This window comes from Neomonachus schauinslandi, chromosome 12 (assembly GCF_002201575.2).
Source record: "Neomonachus schauinslandi chromosome 12, ASM220157v2, whole genome shotgun sequence".
In the NCBI taxonomy this organism is placed as follows: domain Eukaryota; kingdom Metazoa; phylum Chordata; class Mammalia; order Carnivora; family Phocidae; genus Neomonachus; species Neomonachus schauinslandi.
In genome coordinates, this window is record NC_058414.1 from 79,018,459 (window position 1) to 79,029,379 (window position 10,921).

The window sequence follows — 10,921 nt, forward strand, 5'->3', positions numbered from 1 at the left end:
GATCTCCTGCTTCCCACGGGGAGTCGTAGAGGCTTCAGAGCCCGACTGTGGGGCTCTAGAACCTGTTTCAACCCTAGAAGTTTCTTGCTTTTGCTGTTTTGCACATTGGGGTTCCAGTAAGATCTCCCATAACAATAGGGCCCTGCTGCTAAAACAAATTTTTGAATGTGCCTGGTTCTGAAGCTAGTTGGGCCCTCAGTGAATCTTGTAGGTGGGGGGGGGGGGGGGGGGGGGAAAGACACAGGTGTGACAAATAAACCACCTGAGAGGCGTGGAGACGGGCTCAAAGCCCTGCATTCACCGCTTTATAGTCAGAATGCATTTGGACGCCGCAGGGAGAGAGGCAAAGGCCTGATCTCAGAAAGGAAGGAGCCTTCTAGTTCGCTGGAGCCACTTCCCTCGACTTCCCTCGTCAGACTCAAAGTTCCAGAGGTGAGCCCTCCAGGCGGTCCAGGGCAGGCAGGAGATGGGACAGTGAGGGGAGGAGGCATTCTTGGGGTACAGAACCCTTGACTGCAGGGTCCAAGGGCTCTGGGCCAACCACCAGGAAGCTGTGCATCCCTACAGCCTGGGCCCCCTTGTAATCACAGTGGTAACTGTCCCCAATGTGGGCTGCTCCTGCCGGGTCCACTCGAGCAAGCCGCAAGGCCTCGCGGAAAATCCGGGGGTCAGGCTTCGGCCAGCCGGCAGCCTCAGAGGTCAGCACAAAGTCAAAGTGTTCCCGCAGGCCCAGCGCCCTCAGGATGTCCTCCAGCCGCCGGTCAAAGTTGGAGACCACTGCCAGCCTCACACCTCGTTCTCGGCACTGTCTCAGGGTGGCCTTGGCCCCCTCCAACAGCTGCCAGCTGCACGGCTTACAGAAGTCCTCATACAGCCGCTCAGCGATGGGGGCCACAGCCTGCGCGTCTCGAACACCCGCGAGCTGGAAGGTGTGCAAGACCACATCCAGCCACCACTGGCGGGAGGTGAGGCCTTGGCTCAGGCCGTAGTTGGGGAAGCTGTGGCTCTGAGTCCTGTAGGCCTGCCTGAAGGCGTGTCCCAGAGCGGCGGCCTCCACCTCCAGCCCGTCTACTGAGTTTTTATTGGAGTTTCATTACATAGGTATGATTGAATTATTTGCCACATCCTTGAACTCAATTTCAAACCTCCTTCATCTCCCCGGAAGTTGGGAGATCAGGCTCATATCATATGGCTCACAGCCCCAACCTTCTAACCATGTGATTAATCTTTTCAACAAAACCAATCCCCATCTTGAAGCTATTCAAAGGTGAACCCTGAATTACCTCATTAGCATAACAAAGATACTCCTAAAACTCAGGAGACCCAAAGATTTAGTTTCCCTCCCAGGAACCAGGAACAAAGGTTGGTCAAATTCTTTATCACAACAGACTCATGGGGGCGCCTGGGTGGCTCAGTCAGTTAAGTGTCTGCCTTCGGCTCAGGTCATGATCCCGGGGTCCTGGGATCGAGCCCCGCATCGGGCTCCCTGCTGTTCCCCCCTGTTTGTGCACACTCTCTCTCTCTTTATATCTCTCTGACAAATAAATAAAATCTTTACATATATATAATTATATAAATAAATATATAACATATAATATTATAAAATATATAATTTATATATAAACTTATATATAAAATATAAATATTTATAATATAATATATTTATATAATATATATCATTATTTATATAAATATATAAATACATTATATAACTATATAAATAAATATAATTCTTTTATCAGAAATGGCCAAGCCCATGGTATCAAAGTGGACTAAGGCCATTACCACACAGGGTGCTGGCACCTAGAGCTTGCAATTGGGTTCCAGAAATCAGTGCCTCAGGAAAGGTAGACTGAATGTATCTCACAGAGGCAGGGCACTGGAAACTATATTCCCACATTCATAAATGGAAGCTGTACAAACTTGATTTTCCCGTATAAGTTTGCATGTAGGTAACAACAGTTTCATGAAAGGTGAAGAGAGAAGCAAAGAATCCTAAATGATTAGAAACTAGACAAATAGTGGATATTAGCTTCAGTTCTGAAAATGTGAAGTCCTTGAAGAGATATAAAATAGGCTTCTGATTTGTGGACTCTTAGGGGCTGAGTTGAAGCTACTTAAATATTGCCCAAGCGGAAAGGAGAAATGGGAGAGAGAAAGAAAAATAAATCCATGTAAAGGAAACATACCAACAAAAATGACAAAGTACCAGAGGACATCCAACCCCGTGATATGAATTGTCCCCCACAACAAACAAACAAACAAACACATGAATACAGAAACAACAACAAAAGAAAAGAAAAAAATTCATTTGTGAAAATATAGAAGTAATTAAATAAACCTAGGAAGTACTTTAACTATACATGTTTAAAATTCTTGAATAAATATCCATCAAACCAAAGAAGGGAACACTGAAACAGGAATAGGTACTTGTGAACCATTTTGATCCTTTGTAATGAACAAGGACACTAAAATGGGAACCATAATACATTTTATTCTTGAAACGGTTGAAGAGAAAAATTCTAATAAAGAACTTTGAAAATCACCTAGGTTATAGCTTAAAATGATAAAGAAGGAAATAAAGTGGAGTTCTGAGAAATAGAACATAGCTTTAGATGCTCTAGTAAAATCTAAGAGAGAGGGACGCCTGGGTGGCTCAGTCGGTTAAGCGGCTGCCTTCGGCCCAGGTCATGATCCCAGGGTCCTGGGATCGAGTCCCACATCAGGCTTCTTGCTCAGCAGGGAACCTGCTTCTCCCTCTCTCTCCCTCTCCTTGTGCTCTCTCTGTCAAATAAATAAAATCTTTAAAAAAAAAAATCTAAGAGAGAAAAGCCAATAATTTCCCAAACTGAAGGGTGATATTAATCCTTACACTGAAGGAGTACCTTAAATGCCATGTCTAACAAATAAACAAAAAATCACTTACATTGGATAGATAGGATCTTATGTAATTAAGATGACAAAAATCTGTACCCAGCTAAACTGTTAAACAAAACAATGGTGAAAAAAACACATATTTTTATACATTTAAAGACAAAAATATATTATTTTTCCACAAAATGTCATTGAAATTACTCTAAAGGGCATAACTGAGCAAGAGATAATAATCAACTCAGAAGGAAAAAATGTGATGCAAGAAAAAATGTTTAGCAAAGACATTAATTAAAAACATTGGAAAATAAAAAATAAGTAATGTCTGCAAATGTAATTTTTTGGGTATATTTAAAAATAAAGAACGTTCTAGACAACAATCTATCTACTTATCAATCTATTTTTTTTAAAGATTTTATTTATTTGTCAGAGAGAGAGAGAGCACAAGCAGGGGGAGCAGCAGACAGAGGGAGAGATAGGTTCCCTGCTGAGCAAGGAGCCCAACTCGGGACTCCATCCCAGTGGGATCATGACCTGAGCCGAAGGCAGATGCTTAACCAGCTGAGCCACCCAGGTGCCCCTTATCAATCTATTTGATTACACATTTAATGAGATGATTCTCTGAAGATTTACACTCCCCACATTATATTATTTTTGTCACCCTACAAAAAGGAAAATAATTTCAAAGCTTTGAAAGCAAACTGAAACAGAATGGGGGATTATTACCTTTTAGCTTTTGCATAGTAATCTGATTTGCAAAACTGAATTTTTAGGTCCATGAAATTTTTGTTGCTGCATGCTTTGTTAATTGTTGCTTTAAAATTTTTCTTTTAAAAAGTACCGAATTATTGGGCGCCTGGGTGGCTCAGTTGGTTAAGCGACTGCCTTCGGCTCAGGTCATGATCCTGGAGTCCCTGGATCGAGTCCCACATCGGGCTCCCTGCTTGGCAGGGAGTCTGCTTCTCCCTCTGACCCTCCCCCCTCTCATGTGTTCTCTCTCATTCTCTCTCTCTCAAATAAATAAATAAAATCTTTAAAAAAAAAGTTCCGAATTATTAATCTAACTCTTAATTGCCAGAACCAATATTTAGTTGCCAAATTGCCTTTGGCAATTAAATGTTCAAATTGATAATTTCATTCTTAGATGATTGTGTTGAACTTCAGTTTAGTAATTACACTATTATGTTGAACCTATTAGGCTATTTTTTAGGAAAACTAACTGGTAGCTGTTTGATATATTCTGTGGCATGATACTCTACCTTGTAAAAATCTAATTTAGTTTGACAAACTTTCTTCTCATTCATGGCTTTTCACATTTAGAGTAAAATAGAACTAAGACTTAAAAGTTGAATATTTAGGGGCATCTGGGTGGCTCAGTCGTTAAGCGTCTGCCTTCGGCTCAGGTCCTGATCCCAAGGTCCTGGGATCCAGCCCTGCATCAGGCTCCCTGCTCAGCGGGAAGCCTGCTTCTCCCTCTCCCGCTTCTCCTGCTTGTGCTCCTGCTCTCTCTATCTCTCTCTGTCAAATAAATAAATAAAATCTTAAAAAAAAAAAGTTGAATATTTAGTTCCCAGAATTGTATACCTTTTAGTGCCATACAGTGAAGAAGAGAAATTAATTATATAAATCATTTGTCTTTTTCCTCCTTGCCATAATTTGTTCCTTGTCACATTAATATTTTCAACATATTTACATTGAACATTGATTTATTAAGTTAAGAACAACAGAGATCATTGAGTCACTTATGTTCATCTGTAACCTGAACATCCCCAAATCTGAGGGGTAAACAGGTCACAGAAAATATTTACACTTGGCAAAGTCACCATTTTTTTTGTTGAGGTATGTAAAGGACATAACTCGTCTCTTGGATCAGAATGTAATTTAGACAGTATCTAGCAAATGCTATAGATCTTTTTCACTCCTGGTACTTAAATGCTATTTCAGTAAAACTCAGGATCTAGACAAATTGGTGTTTCCATGTTAATCAAACAAATGGATCCCTTCTCCATGACATAAATTGATTGCCAGGCTGTCTTAAAGCTCTTAACAGAATCCCTCCAATATTACTATCCCATTCCACAGAAGAATATCTTCACATTGTTCAACTTAACCTTGAGCAGTGACCTGACCTCTAAGACTGCGTACTTGCTGCAGCTTTTGTTGTGATGCTTCCCGGTGTGAGGCAGTGACAGCCTCTTAGCTGTCAGCAAGGGGAGAGAGGAAGCCCTCTGCTTCCTAGGTGTTCCTCTTGTCATCTGATTCTAAATGGCAATCCGATTACTGCTTCTAATAAGATGCCATCGCCCCAGGCAATTGGAGAAGAGCAAATTGTATTCCTGTGAGTTGTCTCATGCAAAGGTTGCAGTGTAAATAAAATAGAAGAAGACTTTCTATTATTTGCTTCAAGTGTGACAACTCAATGGAATGAAACAGAGACGTTATTGGCCTTTGCCGAGACCACAGAACAGGTTTTGCTCTCACGACACATGTGACATTGAGATATTTTCTTTGTTTTCAAATTCCAGGAAGCCAGATATAGAATAAATCATATGTTATAAGCCCCAAACGATTAAAGCTCACTAGAAAATTCCTGGATTGCAGAATACCTTAATGTTGTAGCAAGAAAGACTTAAATAATACTGTGGTGTTGTAGAATAAGATGGTTAAAGAATGTTTCCAGGATACTAATTTGGAGTGGGCTGTGGAGGATGACTTTGGGAAGTGGAAAGACTGGGGCCAAGGAGGTAAAGTAGGAATTTTCTGTAGGAATTTTCTCTTGTGCAGTGTGGCCTATGGTTATAATAATTTAGGCTGGGAAAAGGAGTTTAGTGATAATCCATTGAAACTCTCACTTTGTGGATGACTTGACCAATGTTACTCAATCCAAATCTCCTCTAACATCACTTTGGTCCAGTATGTATTTTTATTATAACCTAAGCTGCTTCTAAGATTTATTTCTGAAAATTAACAGAATCACCAAACTCTAAGATTTCACTGACTTGGGACTGGTGTTGAAAGACTCTTGTACTTGCAGCAATTATTTGCTTTCTCCCAGGCAAAAAAATAAAAAATAAAAAAATAATTAATTAATAAAATAAGAAGGAAGGTATGGATTAGGGATTAGGAATTAGGCCACTTGGGTTGAATCTCAGATTTTGCCAAAATCTTGTTGATATTTGACAGAGGTTTTACCATGATTTACCATGAAGTTAACAAAGCTTAAGCTTCAGGATTATCATGTCCACGTGAAATTTAAAGAGGGGCCCTGGCAATGTGTTCATGTATTTGATAATATTTATACAGCAAAATATTTAAACACAGTCAATACCAGAGTCTCTATAACCATTCCGACCTCTACTCAGTCTACTTTCTACTCTCCCTATGTTGGTGGCAATGGAGTGACCACAGGCTTGATGATACATTTAAGTTTAATGGGATTATATGTATATGGTTTGCAGCCCCATTGTATATAGGTATTTTTTAGCTGTTCATGTGAAGGAATGGCTTCCAAGAATTCTTCTACATTCCCAATGAAACAATGGACTCAGTGACATCAACAACAAACAGGTTATGAGTGCTGTCAATTCAGAGTTCTTAAAAATAGTCACAGCACAACAAATCTTGATATGCTCTAAAATATTACAGCTTATATCTCATGGCTTTAAAATTTTATGTCTCGTGTAAAAGAAACTTGATAGAAGATTCCCCAAATTTGACAGCAATCTTAAAAATTTACATGACACGAATTGTGAAGCTAAACCATCAATAATAAATAACAAATACATTTCTACTAACCATGCTAGAGGAAAAATTGAATAACCTTCCTATTCTCTCCGTTGAAAATGATTTTGCAAAATTGATATATATGAGGAGGTAATCAAAGAGCAGGTATCTTGAAATGCAACCTAGAAGTGTGTAAGGGAGTTAATCAATAAAAATATTATATAATTTTCTAGATTTTGTGACATTCTTTGTAGGAAACAGAACGCCACAATGACCACTGGTGCATGTTCGCTCAGACTCCGAGACCTCTGAGAAAACTCGAGATTGCAGGGTTAAAAATAACCCGAAAGGATCAGAGTGAATGCCCTTGGAACGTGTGTGGTCAGTTCTACAGTACGCAGCAGAAGATGTTTTGTAGATAGGAAGCCAGCTATAAACAGCACACTGGGCACTCCCCTCTGTTCCTTTATTCTGTTTTAAAGATTCTTAAGTGCTTGACTAATCCTGTGTACATGGAGGAATGTGCCTTACTACGCCCCTGCTGTAAACCATTATAGATCTATATTGCTGTAGAAGGTATATAAGAGTATGGAAACTAAACCTCGGCCCCTTGGGCTGTTTGCCGGGGGTCCCCTGTGCCTCCATATACTGTCGTCTCTTTTTCTCAGTTCCTTCGCCACCCCAGGTCCCCGACTCTCTGAGGTCGACAATTCTTGTCAGCTTTTTAAAATTTGTAATTTTTAGATCTTTTCCCCAAAACGTATATTCATTCTAAGATCCAATTTTGTATTGTTTTCCTTAAGAAAGCATCCCCAAATTGTATATGATTAAGGTTACACAAAGCCTGGATGTCTTCACATTAGTTGAGTCCTTAGGGATCCAGATAAAACTTCTGTAATTAAAGAAAATCTTTATTTATACACACAGAATCTTGCATAGACTTAAAGTTATCATTTTTTCGCCATTATTGTGTTCCCCTGTTTCTAATTTCTTCTGCCAGTTTCCTATTACGGGAGTTTAATTCATCATTTAGAGTTTGATCAGGAAAACAGAATGGCCATAAATGATATGCAAAGAGATGTATTATAGTGATTAGACCTGATGAATTTAGTGATTAGACCTGCTGAAGTCCATGGAGGGGTGTTACTTCTGCAGAGAGCGAGCCTGCAGGTGAGGGAGGTCAGAAGGGCAAGCGGTGAGGAAGAGAAGCTGGAAATAAAGCAGGGAAGAATAAGGAAAACTGGAAACGGTGAAGACCAACTAGAATCTAGGAGGTCAAACTGAAACTCACATCTGCTCTTTAGTGCCTTTAACCGGAGCTATGTGTTTGACCCAGAAGAAAAAGCTAGTGACCTTCACCATGGAATTGCACCAACTGCCTGTCCCAGGAGTCAGAGAAGCTCAAAAGGAGATTCAGTGAAGTCGAAGTGGATGTGCGTCTGGCGGCTGCCCAGGCCTGCAAGGTGAGCCAACAGATCAGCAGTGCCATGTGCAAGCTGTAATGGTATCTGGCCACCTATCCAGATTTTCAGAAGGTAATGACTACTGCTTCCCTTTTGGCATTCAAGTCTTGAGCAAATTTGTCTTGTGACCATCCCTAATGTGCAACTGTACAGGAAGGAGAATTCTGGGAAATGACTTTTATAGCTTATGAAAATTGACACATTTCTCCATCAACTAGAGATTTTTGAGTATGTTTTCATGATTGCTGGACATTCAGATATGTTCCATAGGAATTAGCATCTTTTCATTTTTCTTTTCTTTTCCTTTTTTTTTTTTTTGCCACTAAGAATAATGGACCAGTAAATACCCTTAACATACATCTTGATGTACAGATAGTTTTACTTCTGTAGGATAAAGTCCCATGAGTGGGCTGACCTAAATAGTAAGCATATTTTTAATTTTAATAGATGTTAAAAGATTCCTTTCCAAAAGGGCTGTTATAACTTAACATTTCTAACTGCAGTTATTTTTAGTTTATTGATTTTTTTCCCTACCAACAAGAGAAATGATACCTTTTTAATTTATAACAATCCAACAGATGAAGGGGTTATCTCTTTTTAAATTTTACTTCACCCTTTACTAGATATTTTGAGTATATTTTCATAACAGCTAGCCATTCAGATATGCTCCTTTGTTAATTGTTAATACATAATTTTGCTCACTTTTCCATTTTTTGGGACTTTCTGTCAATTTGTGCTATGCTATTTTTGATTATGTTGGGACTTATTATTGTGAAGTTGTTTGTAGAACTAATCTAAGGTCTATTATATGATTATTGCTCTCCAGAGAAGATTTATGTTTGCTACTTCCAGGTAACTTCCAGGTATCTGGTGGCTCTAGGAATGCAGAATCATGTCAATCCTATTTAAAGAACTGCAATAATTCAGCTCTCAGCTGCAATCTGTCCAAGGGCCTAACTACTTTTGTTTACACTTATTCCTAGGGTAGAGTCTTTTGGTCCTTCCCTCTGATTCTTAAAGCTTTTGAATCGAATTTTGATGTGTCTATCCTAAGGAGGTCTTCAAAAGCTACAATTCAGTCTCTTGTCCTCTCTGACATTTCTTTTGGAATCTACAAGGGACTAGGAGCTCCAAACCTCTGGGCTCATTTCCCTACGCCTCAGGGTAATGCTTCACCATTTTTTTTTTTTTTAAGATTTTATTTATTTATTTGAGAGAGGGAGAGCATAGTGAGAGAGTGAAAAAGAGAGAGCACAAACAGGGGTGAGGGATAGAGGGAGAGGGACAAGCTCAGCAGGGAGCCAAATATGGGCTCAATCCCAGGACCCTGAGATCATGACCTGAGCCACAGGCAGACACTTAAACTGAGCCACCCAGGTGTCCCTGCTTTACTTTTTTTTTTTTTTAATGCTTCCAGCTTTTTAAGGGGATTTAAGAAAATATGATAATGAGTTTTTCACTCTGAGTTTGGGCCAAAGTACTCAATCCACCATTATCAGAACCTGATATCTGAATCTGAAATTCTAATGTCACTCATGTTTAGAATGGAAGCATTATTGATAGCATTGGGGTTTCTGAGTGGGTCTTCAATAAGTGGCATCCCTCTCCTCCACTTGGGATTAACAAGTTGAGAAATAAGACAAAGAGTCAAAACTGTGTCCAAGATAACTCCCTTACTAATAACAGAGTCAAAGTTGCAGAGACAGCTTCGCATGACAGTCAACTTGGCCCGTTAAGTGAAACCCAGAATCAGGCAGACGTACCCCGCCAGCAATCGCCATGCTGCACAAGGAAGCCTCCTCGTGTAGGGGTCCTGACCATCTGGCTGAGCAGGAGACAGTTCGGCTTTCCACACGCAGGCCTGCTTTGTAGTCAGAAGTCTGTCACCTGCTGGAGTGAGCAAAGGAATGTGATGGTGCTTAGGGAAAATCCCTCCTTGTGGACCCCGGAAATAGAGAAAAGGCATTCCTTCTAAAAAGGTAATTGCAGAAAATTAATTTCATTAATATGTATATTTATATATGGCTTAGTATAATGAACTTTGGGCTTTTGAAAGGTTGAATATTCTTAAGTACTGAATATACCAAGACTCAGTACCTGAACCTTTAAAATTGTGTGACTTTGGACAAATCACTTACCTTCTCTCAGACAATGTTTCTTCATTAGTGCAAAAGAGATCATAATCTCTTTTGAGCTAACTTCTATTAAAAGCTAAATGAGATGCTGTGTTTAAAGTACTACACACATATAAGGAAATTCCCTTAGCACTATTTTCTGTGTGTGTGTGTTTGGTGTTTCCAGCGCTTTCCAAGTGCAGCCTCCTGGGCGCTTCTCCTTATTTGGATGTTTGTTCGTCTGCCCTGTGCCCTCCTGTCAGTGCTTGAGGGGTCCCCTTCATCTTTTCTTAGCAGAGCACACAGTCATTTCCATGCAGTAGAGGCTCTCACACCTTTATTGCCTAGCTTTTTATTTTTTCCCCAAGCACAGATGAATGGCAGGTCTTATAGATCTTTTCTAACTTACTATTATGTTTCTGGTGAAAAACACTTTTCCATTTGAAAACTTCTCCCAAACCCTGAAGGTCACTTCCTTCTATCAAAATATATTCTTTAGTTCTCTTGACATGCTAGCTTATTAAATCACACCTCCGCTCTAGGTGCTCAGACGGAGAAAGATCTGACAGCTTTTATTTTCTCTAGTATATATCTCAGGCTTTACCAAGATAGAAGCAGAGAATGTCTGAATATATAATATAATATTGATATGATATGCTATAATATTGATATGAAAAATATAATTATGATAGATGACATAATATAATATGAATAATTTGGTGTTACTTCTTGCTCCAACAAAACCCAAAA

General features: G+C 39.6%; 1 protein-coding gene across 1 annotated transcript; it reads right to left on the minus strand.

Annotated features, from left to right (window-relative positions):
• Positions 1-222: 222 nt before the first annotated feature.
• LOC110588963 (haloacid dehalogenase-like hydrolase domain-containing protein 3) lies at positions 223-10,220 on the minus strand. Its single transcript, XM_021699349.2, has 2 exons — positions 10,196-10,220; positions 223-1,068 (listed from the first exon to the last, which is right to left on the minus strand). Exons 1-2 carry the CDS (start codon positions 10,218-10,220, stop codon positions 419-421), a joined length of 675 nt encoding a protein of 224 aa, XP_021555024.1. The 3' UTR covers positions 223-418.
• Positions 10,221-10,921: the final 701 nt, after the last annotated feature.

Excerpts from the sequence above, each read along its gene's own strand:
- LOC110588963 (XM_021699349.2), bottom strand. The coding sequence starts at position 10,220 with ATGAAGAAACATTGTCTGAGAGAAG. Across the intron at positions 1,069-10,195 it reads GAAACATTGTCTGAGAGAAG|ACGGGCTGGAGGTGGAGGCC; the intron begins GTAAGTGATTTG and ends AAAACTCAGTAG.